Raw genomic sequence first — 24655 nt, 5'->3', positions numbered from 1 at the left:
GTGTAATAGCTGGCTTCAATGCCCACTTCTTCCATGCCACGCTTCAGAGGCTTGTGAAACAGTGGTTTTCCTTCTCATCCCATGAAGGGTGAATGGAATGAAGAACTCCTTACTCCTCGTTCTATTTTGAGCCTACTGGGTCAAATGCAATTAAACCTACCAAAGTAAAATGAAATATAACAAAATATAACCAAACTACATATTAAAATAAAACTTAATTTCACATTCCCATACTGGGTGCTCTCTTGATTGGTCAGATGCTATTCCATTATTCTGCCAGAAGAGACTATGAACAGTTACATTTTTATTCTTCCATGGCCGTGATCGTTTGATTACTCATTATGATAATTTGACAAATATTCTAAACATTACTGCAATTTTAACAGTGAGCCTCCTGTTCTGCAGAAGGAGTTTCTGTGGCTAGCACATAGTATACCGCAAATGACTGAAAAATATAATGAAGAGCAGAGGGAAGGATACATACACAAGGAGCTGCAGAAGCAGAAAGATACAGGCAAGGAAAAAATGGATGAGACAGTAATGGGCCTTGGAAAAGGAATCATAATGGGAAGGTTTTGGCAAGACAGTCCAGGAGCAAAGGAAATCTGTGTCTGTTGAGAGCAGTGCTTCCAGCTCACAGATACACGCTAATATAATCATCTGATATCTTAAAGCTTCTGCTCTGGGATGCCGGCAGAAGGCAATGCAGCTCCTATCAGCTATGAGCCTTTTTTTCCTACTACTCTGTAGTAGCACTTACCACAGTTACACAAATCTACTGTTCCAAGCCCAGCTTTTCAGGGCTGTGCTCCTCTTCTCATCCCAAAATCGACAGTGTGAAGGTGCAGCCTCCCTTTAAAAGCTTCTCAGAATGTAGCCCAGAGAGGAAGGGAGGAAATGCTGTAAGAAAAATGGTTAAAACTGGTGACACAACAAGCTATTTACTATGGATGATTAGCTATTTTTTCCTCTCCCTCTCATTGTTCTAGGTCTCTTTCTGCATTCTACAGTTGATCAGAACATCACAGTGATGTTCTCTTCTGGGACTGGAGTGGAAATAAGAGGAAGTGGAGGATTTCTGACGCTGACGGTCCTGCTCCCAGAAAACTTTATGAATCACACACAGGGTCTCTTTGGGGTAATGAATGGTAATACAGAGGATGAGTATACCTTCAAAAACAAAACAACCATATCAGTTCATGCCAATCCCCAGCAGCTGTTTGAGTTTGGAGCTGACTGTAAGTGATTTATCTGACCTATAATTTCATTTTCTTTGCAAATTCAAAATTGTTTGTGATTTACTGACTAGAAAATTACATCTGTGCTAAGTATCCTGTACTGGAAGGGGAAGGTGGAGGGAGGGGAGAAAAGGGAGGAAGAGAAATGTGATCTTATTTATACAAGTGGGTGAAATAGCTAACCAAAATAGATGAAGCCAGAACCAAGAGGGAACCTCCTGCTCTTTGTTCTATCAACAGTTTGTGTCCGTATTTGACAGCTTACACTTTCGGAATTCCATCATCTACTGTGGCCAGCTGGACACAGCATCGCGAGACTGAAGTGTCACAAAAGTACAGCAATATCCAGGGTCAGCTATCTTTTTCCAGAATGTTAGCGATGTTTCCATTAAGTACCATGCTGACAATTTTAATAATCAATTATTAAATGACAATTTGATAATTGTCCCTTTTTAAAAAGGTAAAAGAATATCTGCTTTCATTTAATGAAAATGAATAGACTGCTATGGCTAGCCTGCAGAGTTAAATTGTCTGCGTTCCTCCTAATGTCAGGTAAGCAGATGAGCCAGAAATGTGATGCAAAATATGCTCTAGCTACCAGTCACTCTCTGTATCAAGCACAGTGTAGCCATACAGTGAGATTCAGATCATACTGAAAAGTCTCACTGCTCCTACTTCAGCAGGTTTCATGTGTAGCACGGTAAAAGCAAAGAGCGGGACCACACCAGAAATGATAGATTATGGACAAATAGGATCCGGATTTGTGTTGTTTGTAACGTTTGGTTGAGCTAGTTCTATCTGAGGTATTTTTTATCACCATTTTGCCAGCAGGCCTCTAAAAACCATCCTTATATAAAATCTTACATTATCTGTATAGATTATTTGGATGTAATGTTAAGTAACTGATCAAACACCAGGTTAACCAAATACTGACCTTAGTAAGGTATGAAAAGAAAAATGATGAAAAGTATGAAAAGAAAAATGATCTCGAACTCTGGAAGGAAGATGTACTAAGTAGGGCATTGTGCCCAAGAAGGCCAATGGTATCCTGGGGTGCGTTAGGAACAGCATTGCCAGCAGGTTGAGGGAAGTAATCCTCCTCCTCCTCTACTCAGCCCTGGTGAGGCCTCACCTGGAGTACTGTGTCCAGTTCTGGGCTCCTCAGTACAAGAGAGACCTGGAGCTCCTTGAGCAAGTCCAGCGAAGGGCTACTAAAATGATTGCAGGACTGGAGCATTTCTCATCTGAGGAAAGGCTGAGGGAGCTGGGCCTGTCCAGCCTGGAGGAGAGAAGGCTCAAGGGGGATCTGATCAATGTGCATATGTATCTGAAGGGAGGGTGTCAGGAGGATGGAGCCAGACTTTTCTCCGTGGTGCCCAGTGATAGGACGAGAGGCAACGGGCACAAACTGAAACACAGGAAGTTCCATCCGAACATGAGGAAAAACTTCTTGACTGTGAGGGTGACAGAGCACTGGAACAGGTTGCCCAGAGAGGTAGTGGAGTCTCCTTCCCTGGAGATCTTCAAAACCCGTCTGGATGTGATCCTGGGCAATATGCTCTAGAGGACCCTGCTGGAGCAGGGGGGTTGGACTGGATGATCTCCAGGGGTCACTTGCAACCTCAACCATTCTGTGATTCTGTGACTCATAGGTCTTTTCCAGCTCTAGCTACGTTTACATAAATAAGCACCTGGATTACTATCAGAATGTGGTATAGGTCTGTAGGCAAAGTTATACATGAATCTCTGTCTCTTTCTCTGTCTCCCAAGGGGCTGTTGAAAATGGAGCTTCCCTTTTTACTTATGACACAGAGTTCTTATTGAACAATTTCTTTTATGGGGAAAAGCACAACTCTTCTTTTCTGCCAGTCTTCTTTCCATATGAAGACCCTGCTGATCCCTTGGTGAAAGACATGGTCTTGGTCTGTGACTCTGACCCATTCTGCAGATTCGATGTCCTGACAACAAGAAGTCTTCAAGTAGGACATTCCACAAGGCTATCTCATCAGAATCACAAGTGGCTCGTAGAAAGTCTAAAGTCAGGTGAGATGACATTAAACAAAACATCTACCACTACAGTTCTTTCTGCAGGGTATCTCAAGAGTTGGGACTATTACAGGAAGCTTTGCTCAACTGTTACCGCATGTGCCTGTAAACACTCTTAACAGGAGGGATCATCATTGTACCAGGAAAACTCTACACTGATGGGATACTTAGACAAACACAAAATACATTTTTTTTTTGCATCATCTGAACTATTCCCCCATTGCCCTGTGTAGAAACTTCAGCTTCGTTTTCTGTGCCTTCATGTGTCCTCCTCAGAATTAAAAAACAAGCAAAAGTAAACAAATATCAGACAATCCCAAAGTGCGCTACGGCTGCTCTTCCATCTCACTTTCAGTTCCCTTGTCCATTTATGATGTGATATTACCGCTTATTGTTAGGGGTAACTTAGCGACCTACCTTCTGGGTTGCAGGCTTACCTTATACACAGAGCTATTGATACACAAAGAACCAAGATTTTTAGCTCTTTCATACAACAGGAATTTCAAGATTCAGGAAATCTGAAATACTAACAAGAACCTGAACAAGACATGCCTGCCAGGCTCTGAGGGTCTGGGATTTCTATCGGTCAACCTCAGCAGGAGTAAAGTGTCTAAAGTCATATCTTGAGCTAGGTCATCAAGACATTCAGATCCAGAGTGAACATATCAACCACCATCTTCAACCTGAGTACCTCCCAGCCAAGTTTTAGAACAGCGCCTGGCAAAGACAATATCCTTCACTTTTATCACTGAATCCTGCAATAATTTTCCATAGGGCTAATCTGGAAATGTGGCTGAAAATGTAATTTGCTTCAGTTTTCTGCAAAATCACAATCTATGGAAGGAATCTATGAAGGAAACTGGATGGATGCTAACATAGTCATCTCCTTCAATTGGCCTGAAAATCTTTGCCCTGCTTTGAGTTGCTGCTAAAATACTATGTGAATCATTGTGATGTGGATTTGCCTACCCAAATCCAAAAGACTTTAACCAAATATTTCTCCTTTACTAGTGATCTCTTGTGGCTGGCTGGATCATCCAGCCAACGGAAGAAAGGATGGAATGAAGTATCTGTTGGGTTCAGCTGTCCATTTCATCTGCAATCAGGGCTATGAACTCACTGGGTCAAAGGAAAGAATCTGCCAAGCGACAGGGGCCTGGTCCGGGGAAACACCCAGCTGCATCCTGAGAACAGGTCTGTTTCTTTTTATATGTCACAATTTGTCATCGTAAATCACTATCACAAACAAGGCAGCATCAGTATATCATGATGCCTCTTGAGAAAAGTAGCTTCTTTTACTTGGGAAGATATTGGACGTGAGACCCTTGAGCTCCTAAAAAGACTAGCACTTAATCTTTCTACTCTAATATTTCAAGGATTTTTTTTTTTAAGCTAAACTCATCACCACTTCTATCATCTGTAATAGAAAAATAGAAGTATTCAGGGCATAATGAGATAGGCTACATGCATCTCTCTCTCTCTTGGTTTGACCAAAAGGAACTGGTAGTCATGCTTCTTGAATGGACGATTTAAAATAAATTTCAAACTCATTCGTAGAAAAGTTGGAAAGTGTAGTACTTAGGTAATAATTATTACGTAGGTACAAAGGACAGAAAAACAATCCTTATTTATAGCATTATTTTTGTGTGCTTTCTCCTATAACCCGAATGTTCTTTCATCAGTTTTCTAAATATATGCCTCTAGGTATATATACATACACATAGATAACTATAAAATATTTAATCCTTGAGTATCCACATATTTAGAGCTATTTTTCCAGAATTAATGATGGCACAGTCCCCGACCATTTGTTGTCATTCTTCATTCTGTCATGCTTTATTTAGTTTTAACTTTCTTTGCAATGGACTGGGGCAAACATAGATCCACTCTGAGCCATCTGAGGGGTGACTTATGAAGTCATGCATTCTAAAATTAATCATTCAAGAGAAATTCATTACTAAACAGTCTGTGATAACGGGGGGGGGGCAGGGAGCAGACCTCTCCCCACTCTTCCCCCTAATAAACCTGCACTTGCTGAACACCTCTGCTTTTTTTTATTCTGAAGCACTATGTTATTTGAACATACGATGTATTATTTTATAGCAGGAAAATTATTGTGAATGATGTAATGCTATTCATTATAAAAAACAGGAATTTATTACCCCTCTTCTGTCACTACTATTAGATTACTAATTATCCTGGAAATTTTGTATTTAGTAACAGTTAGACCGACTCTATGACTTAAAGAGAACCGCACAATGTTTTCTAACAGGCAGCTCGTGTAGAAAATAAAGCTTTTACTCATAGCCCGTATATACTCTTCATGTCCACAAGGTGGCAATGTTGAAGCACTTTTAATGCGGAGTTACTTGGTCTGAAAATACTCAGCAAGGAAGTCCCATCAAAAAATTCTCCGTTCTGAGCTCCTTCCAAAGAAATGTAGAAAATGCAGAACACATCAACGATGAGTTCTTAGCCAGCAGACACATATCATCAGCCTTTGCAGGCCTGTGCCAGCTAGTTGTTTGTTTGCCACTCGTTTGATCAGTGATATTGGCAAGTCGAACCACGAGTGAGTTTGGGCAATAAACTAGACTTTAGCGTAAAGAATATTTATTGAACATTTGCACAGAACAAGTACAGAGCAGACAATGTTGCTTAATTTTAAATAGATGAGTGAATGTTTATGGAATGTTATCTTAGACCAACGACTGTTAGTAATCAATATGCAACTGACTGCGTTCACAGAGGCCAATCTCAGGAGTGATGCTATTTTGTAAAGAGTATAGCTAGAGGCAGTCATGCTTTTTTATTTAATATGATAGGCCAAAGATACTTATGGAGTACCTTAGTTAGCTGTTGAAAATGTGAGTTTCGGAAGCTCTAGCAGATAATTTAACACCCTTCTTAGTTCACAGTAATAACAGATCTTTCATCAAAAGTCTCAGAAGAATAAAATCTTCACAGAGTAAGTCCAGAGCTTGAAAGGAATCAGTGGCAAAAAATGTTGCCAAACTGAAAGCTTAGAACTTTTTTCCGTTGCTGCCATCAACCGCATGCGTACTGGATATGAGCCAGTCAGTCTCAGTAAGCAAACTAGATGTGAACATTTACACTCGGGAAAAGGGGGCACAAACCCAGCGCTGAAAGATCAGAGGGAAGGAATTGGAATATATTCAGAAATCAACTGTGTTCAGAATGACGGAGTGCCACAGCTTTATGGATAAGCAAACTAAAAATGAATGTTTTCCAGCAGTTTCCTGAAAGATGACAAAGAAGAAGAAGGTATGAAAGATTTAGTTTTAATTTGATTGTAACAAAGACCTTCCTTACTTTTTGAAATTTGGGATTGTAGTTCATTTGTAATTTGAGTCAAAAGTGGTAATTTTTTTCAGCTTCAGGAAGTTGGAGTGACAATGCTGCCCATGTCAGCAGGATATCATAATCAAGACAATATAAAATATAAATTGCATATAAGGTTCTTCACTCATTTTTTCTAACTGCTATGTCCTGGTAATGGCACCCCTGTATAGCCTTATTCCTTCTTTGACATCAGAAGATATGCTGCTGGATATCAGTCTCCACCCGAGAAAGTTATTTTTCTGAGATCCAAGTCTCTCCAGAGAAGGCTGGCAAAACAGATCAAAGTTCCTCTCACTTGAGTTTAATGCTCTATTAGTTTTATAACATGGATATCCAGTACTTGCTTTTCACTAAATACATTTTAGCCTGCAGTCTAACAGAGTTGAAATCCAGTGACAGTTTGCCTTACGCAGATTTTGAATTCAGCGTACTTACAGAAAACATCTTCATCTATATACCTGTTGCTACTGACGTCAGTTTTCCTCACTGTTCTTCTCTCCACACAGCAATGTGCTGCTATTTCACCAACATCCATTTTATCAAGCTCTGTGACAGAGGGCCTTCTTAATACCAGAAAAATGCTGGCAAAATTAATGAACGGCCCTTCCAAGTTTTTGGGCGCCTGAAAGGGTGACCACTGACCTAGCCACTGTGTTTAGTGGTCACATTTTTACTTCCAGCATGAACTATTAAAACACTTTTTTTTTTCCTCCAAACTATGACTTCTTTCATTTTCATCAAGAATATAGGCCCAGACTTCTCTTATTCCCAGCTTCCAGGGGAACTTCTTTCCAGCATTCATTACACTTGCTGCAGTTTTGTAGCACATCAAATTCAATCTCTTTGTAAAGCAAATCATCCAGATTTGTTTTTTAGTTGCTACATGCTTCTGTTTTTCACAATCTAGAAAAGCTAAAGTGAAGGCACGAGGATCTTGAAAACTGGATAGGAAGGGAAGCAGAAGTAAGAAAAGAAAATTAAATGCCAGACATTTTGCAAGCTATATTTTTACATTTGAAATTTCAAACACAAATTATGCTTTTAGGCCTGCATATTGTTGCTTTTGAGTTTTGTTTCCTTGAATTAAAGTTTCCATGGAAATCTTCTGCTAATAATTATTTTGCTATGCTTCCTATTACAATTCCACTGCAAGGCTTGCTACTACCACAGCAACCTCTCTTCAGAGAACATCTCATAGCAGGAGAGTAAGAAATCATCCAGAAAAAGGAACAAGGAGAATCAGAAGTAAAATGCAACTAAAAGTTATAAAATCTCAGCAATATACATATATAATCTGTTCATGATAGCCAATGATTTGGTATTGTTAAGCACACTCTGCTTTTGTATCTTTCCCTCCTCTCATCCCTTCAAGGTCTAATTTTCCAGGGTTGGGTTCTGTGTAAATACCATTCTTTTTTGGAAAGTTGGCAGAAATCTCATTAGTTCTCCCCCTTTTTTTCAGATGAGAAAGATCAGGCGAATTTCCTGTGGAATTTTTATTTATCTCTGGTTTCCAGGGGGATGACTGTGAAATATGTAACAATGAAGACAGATTACTTGAGATTAGAAATGAAATACAAAGTTTTCACAAAATAGACAGTTCACCACTGGGCCAAACTACCAAGACCAGTGGTGGGCTCTTACTGCTTGACAGAGACAGGGCGCCTGTCTGTACAATGGTGTTTGAGTCAAACATAAGTTACTAGGCCTGGTACAGAGGTTACTGGATGAAGCATTCATGCCTGCAAAATAGTTTCTCTATCTCACTTCTTTCCTTAAACTTCAGTATAAGCCAAGCTACCTATTCTAGGGTCCCAGAATTGTAAATTACATCACTCTGCCATCACTGTGTGTTAGGCTGTAGCTTAGGCAGTCCTTCCCACAGGCATGACAAAGCAATGGAGAAGCAGGCAAAAAGGGATGTTAGAGCTCAGTTAGATGCACCACTGCTCATCTATCTCCAGACAGACTGCATGCTCCCCGATACATGCAGATAATGCTATTAACAGGTGCACAAATAGGGCAGAGCCCAAATCTGGTTCTACCTTAGGATACCACAGTGTCTCAGAGACAAGGGACTACACCTCTGTTTGGCCCTTTGGCTCTGAGCCTGGCACAAACATTCCTCACACTAGAACTCTCAGTTTTTCAGAGGTGATACTCCAGCTGCTATTTTTCTTTCTTAAGTGGGACGCAAAATTCAGAGAGCATTGCTTCTGCCAGACTGTTCACTCAAGATACTACATCATCTCCTAAAATTTTACCAGTCCTCTTATATGTCATCCAAAATTTATCTGTGTGATATCTTTAGCTTCTGTTACTCACCACAGCCGTAGAGAATCCTGCTGTCACCACCCTACATCGGTAGGGAAGTGACAGAAATGACCCACTGGTGTCTGCAACCCTTCAGTAGAATGAGAAAACAGAAGTGAAGAATTGTTCTTCAAAAACTGTTTCACGTCCAATTTCTTTGCATCTTTCACATAGCCTTATTACTCAGCTTCAGAATTAAATTGACACTTTTAGTGTGTTCATAATCTGATGGAAGAACAGGTCACTATATTCACGTGTCACAAGAACGGTCGCTTTTTCCCTCTTCTACACAGCACATGAAAAAACCAGTTACAGTTTCAAAACTGTAATTTTCAAGGAAGAGCTTTGCACAATATTTTTAGGTATCTCACTGTCATAATGTCAAGCCAATTTGACTTGAACAGCAAAACAAATTCATGCTCTTGCCGAGTCCTTTCAGAATACCAACATAAGCATATCTTCATTTAATCATCAGAAATCACTTTAGTAAAAAATAAGGACAATTTTTAAAGCAATCAAACTAGTTGGGAAACTGATTGAAAAATTGTCAGTTATTGGGGTAGAGAGTTCTAAATGAGCATTGTAGATTCATGACACTGACTGCATATAAATCACTAACCATCATAGCCTATCCTTCAAATGTAGGAATTATGTGAGTTCCTACTCTTTACCAGTTTGTTCCTCAAATACAAAGAGTAAAATATTAGCACTACATGTACAATTTGAAAAAACTCTCACACATGACTACATTCAAACAAATTCATACAAAGAAAAATATTGGTGTCTTACTGTTATGTTGTGGTTGCTCTCTTTTTTTCGCAGATGTCAAGCAAGTAATTCTGCTTGGCTGTGTATTTGGAACTGTCGGTCTTGTAGTCTTGGCACGTCTGATTTTCTTGTGTAGAAAGGAGAGGTAAGGACTCAACTGAACTAAACAAAAAGGAATCTGCTAAAGAAATAGCAAGTGTTATGCCTTTTTCACTAATTTTTCTCAATGAAAAAGAAATCCAGCTTGATATTTTTCTACTACTATTTTTAATTAAAAAAATCAAGTCGCGATAGTTCTCGTACTCTGCTGGAACACTATTAAGCAGTATTGGAAGTATATTATCAGGACAAGCAAACATGCAATTGATTGATTGAAAGGGGACAGGATTTTGGGTCAAAATTTTGGGTCATAATTTCTTTGTTAGCTGAGAAGGTCACCTCTCTGAAAGAGTTCTGTTTAAGAAGAGATGTGCTGATAATACCAATAGATAAATTGGAGGTATCTAAAGAATGCATTGCATGGCACTGTAACTTAACACACATATTTGAACCTTTTCCCATCTTTAGGCATGCATGAATCTGCCTTGATAAGGCTTATAGCTCTTGTGCCAAAGGCGTGAATAGAATTTAAAGGGTCGTATCAGTTTGCTGCACATTCTTTGAACCTTTCTACCAAAGCTGATAAAAATACAACTCACTAGAAAAACTTCTGTTTAAAAGAAATCCCTACAAAATGTGTGGTAGCTAATAAATTACTGTGACTTTTTAGTCATTAGTTTTAAAAGGTTGATATGATTTCATCTATTCTGTATATAATCCATTCTGTTAGCCAATATTAACATGACATTTTAAAAATATATATTTTTGGCTCCATGGCTTTCCAATAGGTTCATCCTGTAGGCGCTCTTGGAACATAACCCACTATAACAGCCGTATCCACCACTGAATATATCATTGAGTCTGTGCTCAGTCGTCAAATAACTGTGTCTTTCAGAGTGTCTATCTTACCCCTCCCCTTTAAATCACTTAAGCATTGTTTTCTGTACATCACAGAGAACACTCACACCCGAAACATTTTTGCTTTTTCCCTTGTATTAAAAAAAGCAGACCCCCCCACACAGTATAGGTATCTACAGCAATTAATATTTTTTGCATACATATAAAATACGTAGAAAAGGGAACCTCCTTTATTTGTTAGATTTTACACACACCTGATTCTCACATTCAAAGCCATTCATACCAACTGGTATGAAACAGATGTTTTACTGTTTTATTACTGCTATTGCTGATGCCTAGACTTCTCACATTTGGGAGTATGCTTACAGAACTATCATCATTGTGATAGTTCATCATTGTGATAGTAAGCTCATCATTGTGCATCAAAAGCTAATTAAAGAGAAGAATTAAATCATCACCCCTTCAGAACTGTTGTATATTTTGCCAATCTGTAGGTAATTTTCTTATGCTGCTAAAAGCTTGTCCTTTATGAATAGGGAATTAATTTAACCTTATTAATAGCGAAATAATGAATTTAGTGAAAGTCCATAGCAATTAGTGGGGCTGTATGGTTGGCTAACAATAGAGAATGCCATTCTTTGTGTAGCTGCAACAAATTTTGAACAGATAAATTTTCACTAGAGAAGGCTAATTAGACCATTATTGACTCATGAAAGTCTGTCATCTACTGCATGTTCTTCTGTATCTTATCCTCTGTAAATATGACAAGTAATATGTTTTATGTAAGAAGGAAAATAATATATTATAGGACTTTTTGATGAAAAATTCGGCCTCTGCAGCCAGCTTATCCAGATGAGGAGCTGCTCTCAGTGTTCACAACTGGGACCATACTTACATAATAAGATGAAGTATCTTAAAAAGCAGAAAGGCTGATAGAAATATACAAAAATCCTAAGTCAAGACCTAGAAAATCATTAAAAGCTATGTGGTTTTAGATTTCCTTCCGCTTTAACCAACAGAAAAAAAATGTAGGAGTTGCACTTCCAAGCTTACCCCAACCACCCTTCTGTGCTAAAAGTGAAAAACTGAGTCTCTCAGTCAATCACATGCTCTATGAGCAGCTATTTGGCAGATGGGGGCGAGGGGGGATCACAGGACTTAAAAGAGAAATTGCAGGAAATCAAAATACTCTGTAACTTTACTTTCCCTCTCAGTTAGTTGTGACGGTGTCCAGGTAGTTGCAAATGTATCTATTAATATGTTGGCTATATGCTTCTCTTAGCAAAAAAGCCAATATAAAGTTCAGAATTTCCCATAGTTCTGAGTTCTCTGCTCACTTAGATTTTTTTGTTCTTTCCTTTTTCTCCTCCAAAAGCAGCCTTCTCTCTAGACACTTTGTTATCCTTATTTTCAAACCAGATAAATTTGCCCAGTTCTCCTTTTCCTTCTGTTCCTACTAGAAAAAAGAAATGGATAATTCCACAGGGATAACAGCAAGTCATCAATATTCTGTAATTTCATTAAACATTGCTCATACAGAAAGAGTGCTACTTATCCTTCCGTCACTTCTTTTGGTAACAACGTGAACATCTTGAGTCTTCAGCAGCCTGTGACAGGGGAGGGATATTGTTCCTTGGGGGAGATACGCACTGAAATTACACAAAACTGGTACTTTAAAATTTGTTATGGTCCTATTCCACCTAACCCAGTATTCCTCTCACCCTCCTTTAAACAATAGCATTATAACTATTTTAACAGTTATCTCTAGCCTTTTTTTAATTTGTTTTTCTTTCTCTTTCCTCCCAAGACAAAAACACAACCAGAAGCTTGTTTCAGAGGTTCCAGTTACATCAGAACAAGAAACAGTGAAGTTCCAGAGAAGTTTTTAATGATATACAGAAAAAGCATAACGGAGGATTAAATTACCTGCAGCATGCATGCCTTTTTATACATCAGCCAAGGATAGGCTTTTCAAACACAAGTGATGGTTTTACATAGTATGCTAACAGTTAATTTTTGCTTTCTATACAATGAGTGTTCAATTGCATGCGGAATGCTAACTAATTTTATGGGATTATGTAGTGGCATGTTCAGCCTATTGTGTATCACAAACAAATGATAATGCCTCTGAAAGCATCAGTTTCAAAGTTATATGCATTAGCTTCTTAGTCACATCTTCTTCAGTCGAACCACAGTTTTAAGAAAAAATAAAAGAGTTAGTCATTTTTATGCACTTTTATTCTTTTATGCTTTTACTTGAAAACAGATAAAATGAAACTAATCCTAGTCTCCAGTCCTAGCCGTTGTCAGAGAATGTATACGCATACATACGAGTGCACATGCACACATACACACACGTATTCAGTGGGCACAAAATCATCTCTTATCACAAAGCTCTTGTGCAACCACAGTTCAAGCTCTGGCAACTTTTACCAGAATGTGTGATCCAAATAACTGAACATACATAAACGTAATATGTATGTTTGAGGAGGAACTCAATACTTCAGCATTTACCCTAAAAAAAAAAAAAAAAGGTTAACAGGTTAACACCAACTAACAAAACATCAATATTTCATTAGCTTAAAAATTCCATGTTTGCTAGGAATTTAGTTCAAAGTAAGAAGACTATGACACAATAAACTATGGTACTAAAATATACATGCAAACTCAATGCTGACATGTAAGCCCTTTTCTGCTTTCTATATACTTCACAACAGCCAAAAGAAATTTTAGCACATTTTTCACCTCAAAATCAACTTTGCAGCTATATATAATGAAAGGTTTCTGCACACTAAAAGCTAAACATATCATAGTACATACTGTCATGACAGTTAAAGCCTAGAAACTTTTAGATGTTTGAATGCGCCACTCCACTGTATACCGAAGGTACAAAGGTGCTGAAAGGACAAGAATGCTTGTTCTGTTCCTGTCACTGACGAAGGAAGAAAACATTCTGTAAGTGGTTTTTGCTGTTGTGCTTTGGGTGTTTTTTAAGCAAGGAGGCACTGTCATTGACAAAAATTCTGACAGGTCAGCTACAAAACCTTTGCAGACATAAAGATAGTGGCTTTATAATGTACCACCTTGACAAAGAACCAGTTTCACTGCTTGCACGCAGCTGAAAAAGAACAAGCCTATCTGTGTTTGCAGTCACCGTACTGATAGTAACCCTGGCACTTCTCTTTCGATAGTGTTGTCCCTGAGTGATCTACACACACAGCCTGTCAGCTGGGCGGGGCGGGGGGGTCGCGTGTGCGTGGGTGTGTGTGGGTGTGTGGGTGCGCGTGGGTGTGTATGTTTCTGTGCGTGCGTGCGTGTGTGTGTGTGCGTGTGTGTGTGTGCGCGCGCGTGCGTGTGTGTGTGTGTGCGCGCGCGGGTGTGCGTATACGTGCGTGTGTGTGTATGTGCCTGTGTGTGTGCGTGTGCGCGCGGGTGTGGGTACGTGTTTGTCTATTCATGTGTGTGTCTGCATGTGTCTCTGAGTCGGTCCTGTACGTCCTTGTCTGTGTATCCTGGTGTGGGGGGGAATGTGTGTGTGTGTGTGCGTGCGCGGGTGTGAGCGCGGGTGAGTCCCTGCGGCTGTGCCACCGGGGGTCTCCGGCCGCCGAGGGGCTCCCGCCCGCACGCTCCCTGCCCGGGCCGCAGCCCCACGGCTCCGCTTTTCGGTCGTCCGCGTTTGGCGGGATGCGGCTTTGCGCATCCCGTAACGTCCTGAGCGGGGGGCGCTCCGCAGTACCCCGAGCGCTTCGCCGCGCGCCGCGGGCCCCCGCGCAAAGCGGCAGGGGGGTAGCGCGGAGTTTCTAGCGTTTTTGTTTGGTTGGTTTGATTTCGTTTCCTTAAAGCAAAGAAGGACGCGCTGCAGCCGCTCGCTCCCGCCGGGGCACGGCGCGGCGGCGCGGCGGGGCTGGCGGACTCCTGCCTGGCGCCCCCCCCCCGCCCGGCGGCGGGCGGGCAGCAGCGGCGCCGGCAGCGAGCCCGGGCTGCCCGGGCGGTGGCGAGGGGGCCCCGCGGAGCCGCGGAGCGAGGAGCGGCAGCCCAGACCCGTCGTGTCGCGCGAAGAAGTGGCAGTTCCGCGGCCCGGCGCTGCAGCAGGTTGGGGTGTTGGTTTCTCTCCTTTCCTGTCACATGGCTGGTAATAGGATCCTTCATCTGCCACTCGGCACCTCGCCGGGGCGCAGTTACGGGACACATGCTGTAGGGCCTCCGCTCCCCGCACTTCTCGCTCTTCCCGGCCGCCGCCGCCTCTGCCCGCAGCCCGCGGCGCGGCCCCGCCATGGAGCCGCCCGCGCTGGCCGCCGCGCTGGCCCTGGCGGGGCTGGCGCTGAGCTGCTGCCGCGAGCCTCTTCCCTCGGGTGAGTGACGCCGGGCGCGGAGCGGGCACGATGGGGCTGCGCCCCCCCCGGCGCAGCCGGACAGCGGGGCGGTCGCTTCCCCAGCTCCCGAGAGGCGCGGCGGGCGCGCAGCCCTCCGCGGAGGGGCTCGGCCGCCGGCAGCGCCTCCTCGCGCCCGCGACGACGCCCCTTTTTGCTCGCCGGGTCGGCGCGCGGCTCGCGGCTGCTCGTGCAAAACTGCGGGGTGTGCTGCTGTGCGCTGTTTGCAGCGTGCGGCAGTTCGCGGATCTCCGAGCGCGGAGTTTGGAAAACCGTACGAAAACGTCAGGTAAGAGGAAGAAGAGCGATGCGTTTCTCTATTAGAGTGGTTCTGTAGTCAGGTCTGCCACACAGGGGCATCTGCAGGCACAGGGGAGTGGGTTCACTCAGTCACGGCGATATGAAAAGAACAAGTGGCAGCAGGGCAGGATCGGGACTACAGAGCCAGCGCGCAGGAGGTGAACACCTCACCTCTCTGCAGCATGCCGTCTGGGATCCCTGCCAAGCCCCGACTCCGCTGGCCGTTCGGGTTCTCATTCAGCCAGCCAGCCCGGGAAGCCCGAAGCTTTGCTACCTGTCAGTGAGCTTTTCCGTGATTTTTCACTTAGAATTTCTCTGCTCGCTTTAGTCCTCACCTCAGTTATTGATGATTTCAAGCACCACAGTTCTCTGCTGGTGAGCGCTGGTCCTGCTTCTCAAGATCTGTAGCAGCTGTTCCCGATGGTCATGCTCTCACAGCCATCAGCTGCTTGTTCCTTCTGGATACATTTTGCATATTCTAATCCTTAAGTTATACTTACTTACATATATTTACTCATTCAATGAACACATAATTTGCACTGCTTACTTTACCGTGAATAGAAATTGGTTAATCTCCACTTTTTTGGCACGACTTTTTAATTTGCTTACAGCTATAAAGCAGTGTAGTGTCATCTTTTAGTTTTTGTAGATGCACTTAATTAGATTCAGAGATGATTAACATCATAGATGTTCTTGGAAAAAAAGCCCTTTTGCCAGAGACAGTTCTCAAAAGGTAAACTTTACAACTTCTCAGAAGGTGCTTCAGTTACCTGAAGTGAGTAAAGCATGAGAATACTTTCAGATAAGCATTTAGGGAGCCTGAGAGTTGCACAGAGAGGGACAAATCTAGACCTTGTCTAAGGGTCTGCTCATAGTACCATCAGGTCCTGTTTGTTGCACAGGGTAGGTACCCCTTCCTTCCTTAAGCAAGTTGAAGAGTGACGACTTGCAAATTTCCTGCGCAGACTCGAGGACAGAACACGCTCCTTATGCTACCACGTTCCTCGCAAGAGGCTGCATGAGAGCGAGTGGAGGATATCCCTGTGTGAGTGTTTGCTTCATAGGCTGTTGAGAAGATTCTGTCTATTTACGCACCCGCAATTCCACCCTCTAGCCAACTTCTAACTGCGTGCACTGGCAGCCACCAAAGAGGGCTGAGGTGCCTGAGCACAAGCAGCTATTGGCAAAAAAACAAAGAATATAACACCTCTGAGTGGGTAGTGAAGGAGAATAGTGAAAGCACAGCCAGCTATTTATCTCCTGCTAAAGGACCTGAAAACAGTGCAAACCTACTCTTCAATAAGGACCTGCAATTTGTATGGCACCTACAGAATCTGCAGAGTTCCTCATATGCGCAAACTGCACCTCAAAAATCTTCTTCCTCACCCGTAGTCTCACAGGATTGAAACAGGATGAGCTGGCTCAAGAAGGCCTTAAAGTTGAAGGCGTGCATTTCAGAATTCTGAAATGACACATTACTTTCTTTGGCAAGGTAGTTTGCCGTATAGTGTGTTTTTAATGCCTATTCTTCTTCTTTATTGAATACAAGTTTCAAACACTTACTGTTGTAAAAAATGTGGTCTGAAAATGCAGACTGCATCACACCATCATTTCCTAAGTTGAGAGAGAAACTTTGACTTGCGGGATGCTCTGATGAAAAATTACTTGAATAGACAACAATCAGAGTGAGTTAACAATCATTTTTGCGCTTAGTACTGTGCTGCATTTCACAGAAAAGTAAAGATCCAGTCTGTGATGTATCCAACAGTTTCTACTAATTCAAACACTGAACTTTGCGGCATTCAGACTTCAGTCATACCACATTTCACAAGCGAATGTGAAATTAGAGATGGGTGAATAGGTTGCCTAAGATTGAAGGACTATCTGAATTTGATGAATTTAATGTTGCAAAGGCAGAGCAATTGAAATGGCTTCCTCTAATCATAGTTTCAATGAACAAATGTGTTTTTGCATATTCTGTGCAGTACCTTCTCACTTCCACTTTCTGTATTTATAGTATTCACTTAGTTTTCCCATCAGGAATGTATAAGATTGTCAGAAAGTTTCTTTTCCTTTCTCTGTTATCCTTACTTTTAGTAATTCTGGATCACCATATGCTTGTTTTCCTTCCCAACTGAATCTTTCCTTTAAGCTGCTATTTCAGCCCTTTCTGGCAAAGCTCGTATCGCTCTTGTCACCCTTTTCTGCTTACGTCTTGCCGATACAGAGAAGCAGCTGGACTTGATATGCCTTGAGCAGTTGTCATGGAAATATTTGAAACAGCATTTTTAACCAGACAGATAGAAAATGAAATTGTCAGCCAGACTGATTCAGACTAATTCAAAATCCAGAGTTACGTGAATGAATTTGAGCAGGGTGGAGCTAGTGGAGTGGGAGGGAGTCAGGAATTACATTGCTGCCAGATGCACAGTTTGCATTCCTTGTCATATCACACCATAATGGTTGCGCAGTTGACCCCTCCCTCCATCCACCCAGTAGCTATGGCCCGTCCTGGTAAAATTTTCAAAGGGATTCAGTTTACCACACTTGACAGTGGAACAAAAGTTTTAAAACTTCACAAAGAAAACAAATTGCCGTATTAAGGAACAGAAATTCCTCTGGGACCGCATCATGCATTCTTACTTGCAGTGATAAAGAATCACAAGACAAACGTATTTAGCTTCTTGTGTCTGAAGACCAGCCAGCAACTGCAAAGCTGTAGCTAATACAGTGTGTTTGTATTGTATAAGTAAAAAGATAACATTTACAAAAACGCATATTTTTAAGCATTAAAAAAAAAAAGGTAACTGCCTCTTCGGCTCATATCCTATTTGCCTGCTTCCGACATGTTCCAGAGTCAGTCTGGCCCAGTCAGATGGTGTTGCCTTTGCCTTTGTCTTTGCCTTTGCCTTTTCTTTTTTCTTCTTTTTCATCTTTATTTTCTTTCCCTTTTTGGTTTTTAAGCAAAAGTGATGAAAAACTCATTAAAGGCAAGTAATCAACCTTACCAAGGATAACAAACTCACATATTTAACAACTGATGCACTGAGACATTGTATGCCAGGGAGCAAAAATACAGAATTGCACATGTCTGTACAACCCTAGGCTCATCTTTACTGGACAGGCAAATGCTTAAGTCAAGGTTTGAAAAAGTGTCGGGTGAGTATGCATTGAGTCTGCTCTCTGATTTGGGCCAATGCTAAAAAAGCCTCTGCTGCTGAGCTGAAAAAATGATTATGTTTAAGGATTTTAAAAGATTATGTATATATGTGTGTTTGTGTATACAGAGAGTGAGAGAGATTTTTTTTTTTTTTTTTAAAACTATATCCATAATGCCCCTACACTGCAAAGGAGAAATCCTCAGCTAACCTGGTGACTTCATATCATCAGATTAGGTTTTTATTGGGTGAATTACCGAATGGGGAGCCATTTTGTAGCAATTTGAAAATAACATTTTTAAACAAAGATAATTTTTTCTTGATTTTTTTTCTGTAGTTCATATCAACTGTTGTGGTTTTCTACCACAAGCTAGTGTAAGCACCCAGGCATGATAGTTTTGATAAGGGCTTTTGTTACATTAGCAGCATTTGGCATAGTAAACCAGTGAAATGTAAAAATACTACACTGATTTTTCAGTTGGGGAGATCCAAAACATTCATGTACTTCCCCAAAGCATTTATTTTGCCTCATAACATAATATGGAATGAGATTTTTTCCGTCCAAACAGACAGAAATATGCAAATGAACTTTTGGTTCAATCAGTAAAACTGCATCTTCAAAGAAATCCATTGTACTGCTAAAAATATTTTTAATAATGACCACAGAAGCCATATTTGCCTCTTTGATCTCCTGAAGCTTTTTCTGTTTTTAATCAATGTTCCCACATAAAGAACTGTGGCAACCTATGATAATAAAATCCCTATTCGCATGTCTGTAGAGAAACAAAAAAGTTCTCATCTGAAGAAGGTAATTTGGGGTTCTGCCTCTTCCATCCGTGGGCCCCTGCCTCTTACTGCTGGGGTATCTTGGCATCAGTTAAGTGGTTTCTGTCCTTCCCTCTGTGCATTACTCTCTCATTGAAGTGTTTCTGCTGTCTAATTATACCCTTTCAATCAAATTAGAGACTGCAGCATCTGGTTAGTGCCTGTAACTGTTGCCATCTGCACCTAGATACAGTGCTTTCATTTAAGGAGGAGTGCTCAAATTGCAAACTCGAGCAAGAGCTTTGGAAATAGTTTAAGTGGAACAGAAATAACTTGAAACTTTTCTTAAAACACAGTGCAAGCATGTGCCTCAAGCAAGTGACACCTAGCCATTATCAGACCTGGCACCTTTGGGTCCGTGTTCTTAAATTCTGCTCATGCATTTCTCTGACTCTTCCGAAAGCCTTCAAGAAAAACAAGTGACAGCTGAGCAGGCAGTTATACCAGGTAAATTATAGGAACCTTTATCTCTTGCTCTAGCCTTACAGAACATTTAATGTTCTGGCTATCACATCACTGTAATGAAACCTAAGGTGTAAATAACAGCCACTTCCATTTACTTTTCATTAGCCTTTAATCTTCAGACTCTGAAAAGAAAAACCTTACTTCTTCTCTGGCTGTGGCTAGTAGGATAATTTCTGGGCAATTGTTATCAACTTTAGTCTCTCTGGCAGCAAGCCAGAGCTCCAAGTAGTTTCCCAAACTTAAAGCAGATGAATGTATCAAGTAACTTTATCTTTTTGGTGAACTAGTTAAACAAATTTCTCATTCTGAATTTTCTAATAGCCTCCCTCAAAAGCTCTATATACAGCCCAAACTTACCAGAGCACTCTAAGATGTCATTTAAACCACCATGAAACTTCCATCTCTTTGGTCTGCAATTTGCAATGTCACTAAATACACGTCTTTGAGAAAAGATGGGCTTTGAAGAATGCTCAGAAGATATGTAAAATTTCATCCTTGTCAGCCAGAAAGGGAAGAGTGTTTGAGAAGTAGCTAGCTGCTTCGTTTTTGTTTTTTAATTGTATAAAAAAGGCTGCAGATGAAATTCAAATGTTTGCACTGTTTCCATCTGGGATTATGATCATGAACTGAGAGTTTCTCAGGTAACCGGGTCTCTCACCATTGAGGCTACTACAGATTAATGCTGTAATTGGAATGCCATCTTAGCAAATCATTGGCAGCCAATACAGACTGAAATTTCAGTGTTTTATCGCAAGTGGTTCATACAGTCTGGCTAGTACTCTGCACTACCTTAATTTTCCAAAGGATTCTAAAGTGGCACCCATGTGGAGCACAGGCATCCCTACAGTCCCAAACTAACACAGGCATAAATGATCATTGTACGGTCCCTACATTGAGACAGAAACTGAGGCAGATGGAAAAAATTTATACTACAGCTGCTATTTGATCTTCCAAACATTGATCTGGCTCTAATGAAACTAGCTGTGAACCTGTATTGCACACTGATCATTCATGGTGGACAGCCATAGCCAGGCTCACGGCTCTGCTTTTCCTTACTAACAGTAGCCACCCAATACCAACATATCTAATCCCAGTAATCATTAAAAAACACAGGATTTTTTTTTTTTTTTGTGGTAACTGTGGCATCTGATGAATTGAAATCAAAATGACCCTGCCAGTACACTGTAGGCCATGTTTTCACACTGAGGCCCATAAGCATTATCTTAAACAGGATCTGTTGGTCTTTCCAGCTTTTCATGAATAAAACCACTGCAGTGGTTTTATTTCTGATTAATTATATTTGTAGACATACCCATGAAACAGTAGAAGTAGCAAAGGTAACAGAGTGACATTATTACAGACACTTTGATTTTATTCACTGACTTGACACACACGTCTAGTTCAGAGTATATCTGAAACCCAGCTGAGTAAGATATTACAAAAATGATCCCAGAGACATCAAAATTTGATTGGACATAGTTTTCTTCATGAAAACTGCATGTTCTTGTCTTGCTCTCTTCAGCACAAGTTCTGTCAAAGTATGCCATAGTCTTCCAAAACTTCAAGGAATAAGGTTTGCTGAAATTTAGATAATTGATACTAATTTCATCGAGTCACTGTTCTGATATTAGTTAGAGTTCAAGCTAAAGGTGTCATAACTCAAGGGAGTATGGATAAGCCAGTTGGATCCAGTAGGCAATAGAACAGTAAAGGAGAAGGTTTGGGGTTTTTTTGTTTTCTTTTTCTTTTTTTTTTTCTTCCTCCTACATGATCATAATCTACCAAGGAGAAAAAAGGTAACTGGAGTAAGCCCGAGAGATTTACCCATACTGTTCAGTCTGCTCTTTTTTCTGAGTGTTTATTCAGATGATCTCTTCTGGCTTAGTTTTGTGCAGACAAATCAGGCTGATAGTTTACGCACATCTTTTCACAGACTCACTGTAGCAGTGGTGCAGAACAAAAATAGGACAGAGGTTCTAACCTCCCATTTTCTGGAATCTCTTAGACCTTTTGTCTTGAACGAGCACCGGTGGGTCTGAAGTGGAAAGGACAGTGGTCTGTCTGCAGATGGAACTTTCACTTCTCACCTTCAACGTGTTCTGAATATTAACTGCATGGTGAGATCGTTAAGGTAGTGTCTTGACTGTCATGCAGCAAAACGCAGAGAAATCAATATGTATGATAAATTAAAGTGGCTATTTACTGCCAAGATGCTGAATATGCTGAGGGATCTGCATCAATTTTACTAGGAATTTTATAGCAAACAGTACAATATATACAACTGTTGTTTAGTAGAGCCCCAAACTGATTGTTCAAGTTTATAAAAAAAGTAGGATCGAGGTCTTGATTTTTGAATATCAATATTTACTTGAAAAGTCTGCACTCTTATGCTACAGCAAAATTATGATTATTCATTAAAAAAAATGAAAATTTCATAGCAACTTCCTTTTAAGACATAAAAATACTTGTATAATTTGATAACAGCTGCTAGGTCCTATAATTTAAAAATAGTTTTAATTTCAGTATTGCTGGGATAATCAATGGTTTTTGCATGATATCCTGCTCCCTCCCCCTTCCACATCTAGATGCTAGCAAAGACAAGGGAACTTCTCTATGAGTCAACTGGCACATTTTCCCAAATCTCCTGGCAGTCTAAAAAAAAAAAACACAAAACAAAACAAAGGAGACACTGTTACAGCTACCTATTGTCTGGGGAACAGTACATTATAGCTAAAAGGAATGAGGACAGCTCTGGCTCTTCTTCCCATGTAACAGGACATACATTAATTACTACTGCAATGAAGTTTGAAGAAAACCTATTCAAAGACTAAGAAAAAAAGCTGAAGATCAAAATGCAAAGCAGCTGCTGCTGCAAGTTAAAACATGGGCCAGTCTTAGCAGAGCCTAAAATGGACAGACGTTAACTTCAGTTTAATGTGTGTACCAGATTACAGTCAGGTATTGTAGCATTCCTCAAATTTCTGAGTGGGTGTTAGTAAATATTACTTCTAGTTTAAAAGTAAAAAGAAAAAAAAGTAATGGCACTAACCAGAAGGAGACCTCTTTTCAGGCTGTGTCCTCACAAATGCTTGTTTATGCTGTACCTTATTGTATTTATGCTGTTTGACCTTGTGTTCCTCTCTTTTCTGCCAAATATATCAGCTTATTTTTTTCAGATAAGACATAGAAAAGCTTTGATATTAATTGTAAAGCAAGAGAAGTACTAAAGAACATGACATCGCCGTGGTGACTTTAAAGGTCTTTTTCATGAGTTTATGCAAAATTCTGTAGTGTCCTGAATACTGGAAACACAGATTTGCATTTTCAAGTAAATGTGCATCACTCATCTGTATGGGTAATATAGCTAGGCAGACTAAAGTATTTGCATGGTTCTGCACTGAAAATATCAAGTCCCTATGGAAGATATTTACCTCCATCTCAATAGAAGCAAATGAAAAATGGTTTTGTACAGTATTGTTGAAGAATTGCATTGTACATTGCTGGCTGTAATAGGTAAAAGTTAAAATGTTATGTAGATGAAACTGTTCTGTAATTGAAGCTGAAATGAACAAATAGACATGTCGCTTTACAAACTCTTGGCTAACACCTAACAGCAAGCTCAGAAGTTTGGAAAACATGAGTTACACAAGTGAACTATTCAAATGTATAATCCATGGATAAAAAGTTGTTTCTTTATTTTATGCTCAAAAAGACACTCCCTGTGACCCAAGAAAACAGGTCTTGTGAAACAGACTGGTATGCTTCATCTCAGTGGAAGGACTATTTGGCTGAATAAGTGAGAAATAAAATACGCTGAACTGAATATATGTGTCTAACCTGTGTCCCTTGCTTTACTATATTACTTGATATTCTCTATGAATTGGACATGGAAAATGTATTTGGTCCAATTTATGGTCCAATTTATTCCTCCTAGCAGCTGTAGTTTAACAAGTCTTACATCACTTACATCCAAGATTTCTCTAGAAATTACTTTTCTTAGGCACTGATCATTTCTGTTTATCATCCATATTTTTCTTGAAGCACAGTATCTAAAACTGCCATGTTGAATAAAGAGGGAAAAGCAATTGTTTCAGCTGTCTTGTTTGTGTGTTTCCATGTGTGCATGCGTGTCTGCGCGTGCGTGTGTATGCACGTGTACGCGTGCGTGCATGTATATGCATGCATGCGTGTGCATGCACATGTGACCATAGTGTTGATTCACATTTGCACTTGTGATCTGTTGTGAACCCTAAACCTTTGCTTTTAGAGCTGCTGCCCAGTCAGCCTAGGCCTGTCCTGTATTTTTAAAGTCTTTTTGTCCTCATATGCCATCTGCGCACTTACTTACTGTATAGATGAAACCATGGGTATCCACTGTTTGTGCCTTTGAGGAGAAGAAGATTAATTAAAGCGTTGTCATTTCTTTGCTAATGTTCTGGAGATTGTTCAGTAGGTAACAATACATGTTACGGCTCCCAATCAACCTTTATTTTGGAATAAATAGAAGGTTCTTAGGTAAATTAGAGTAAGGAGGCATATTGATTTGAAGCTTATTTCTGCTAAATTAGATTTCTCTCCACAGCTGATGGTAGCGTCCGTTAATGGCTGTGCAGACAGCAGACACCTTTTCTATGTGCATTCAGCAATAAGGTTACATTTAAAACAAATTCTAACCTGCCTAGGCAGGAAAACGCATAGTGACAGCACAATTCCCCGCCCTCCCCCCCCCAGCCCCCAGCTTTTGTTAGCTATGTAATGCTACTGTGAAATAGTCATACCATTGTAATTGCAGCATTTTGGCATTTGTGGGCCCCAGATAAAACTGATTTCAAAGATGTATTTTTAATAATAA

General features: G+C 40.7%; 2 protein-coding genes and 1 long non-coding RNA gene across 7 annotated transcripts in view; 2 read left to right on the top strand and 1 right to left on the bottom strand.

Annotated features, from left to right (window-relative positions):
* The window catches only part of SUSD2 (sushi domain containing 2), a 28363-nt gene extending 14511 nt beyond the window's left edge, over positions 1-13852 (top strand). Inside the window, exons 10-14 of one of the 3 annotated variants that reach the window (XM_068911608.1) lie at positions 990-1238; positions 3009-3281; positions 4296-4478; positions 9783-9873; positions 12493-13852. In XM_068911608.1, the coding sequence (XP_068767709.1) occupies positions 990-1238; positions 3009-3281; positions 4296-4478; positions 9783-9873; positions 12493-12574 (878 nt within the window). In that variant the 3' untranslated portion in view covers positions 12575-13852. The remainder of the gene's footprint in view (positions 1-989; positions 1239-3008; positions 3282-4295; positions 4479-9782; positions 9874-12492) is intronic. The other 2 variants (XM_068911606.1, XM_068911607.1) reach the window with 2 other exon arrangements.
* LOC138061430 (uncharacterized) lies at positions 5853-9886 on the bottom strand. The gene is made up of 3 exons (XR_011135173.1): positions 9750-9886; positions 8973-9051; positions 5853-7588 (listed from the first exon to the last, which is right to left on the bottom strand). It is a non-coding gene; the product is annotated as an uncharacterized lncRNA (long non-coding RNA).
* A 953-nt stretch (positions 13853-14805) lies between the features above and the next one.
* Positions 14806-24655, top strand: part of KREMEN1 (kringle containing transmembrane protein 1) — a 41660-nt gene continuing 31810 nt past the window's right edge. For 2 of the 3 annotated variants that reach the window (XM_068911611.1, XM_068911610.1), the window contains exon 1: positions 14813-15037. In XM_068911611.1, the coding sequence (XP_068767712.1) occupies positions 14959-15037 (79 nt within the window). In that variant the 5' untranslated portion in view covers positions 14813-14958. Of the gene's footprint in view, positions 15038-24655 lie in introns of all 3 variants that reach the window. The other variant, XM_068911609.1, reaches the window with a different exon arrangement.

Source organism: Struthio camelus, chromosome 17 (assembly GCF_040807025.1).
Source record: "Struthio camelus isolate bStrCam1 chromosome 17, bStrCam1.hap1, whole genome shotgun sequence".
Taxonomy (NCBI): domain Eukaryota; kingdom Metazoa; phylum Chordata; class Aves; order Struthioniformes; family Struthionidae; genus Struthio; species Struthio camelus.
The sequence above is the reverse complement of the archived record's forward strand: the minus strand, read 5'-3'. Positions and strand labels throughout refer to the sequence as shown.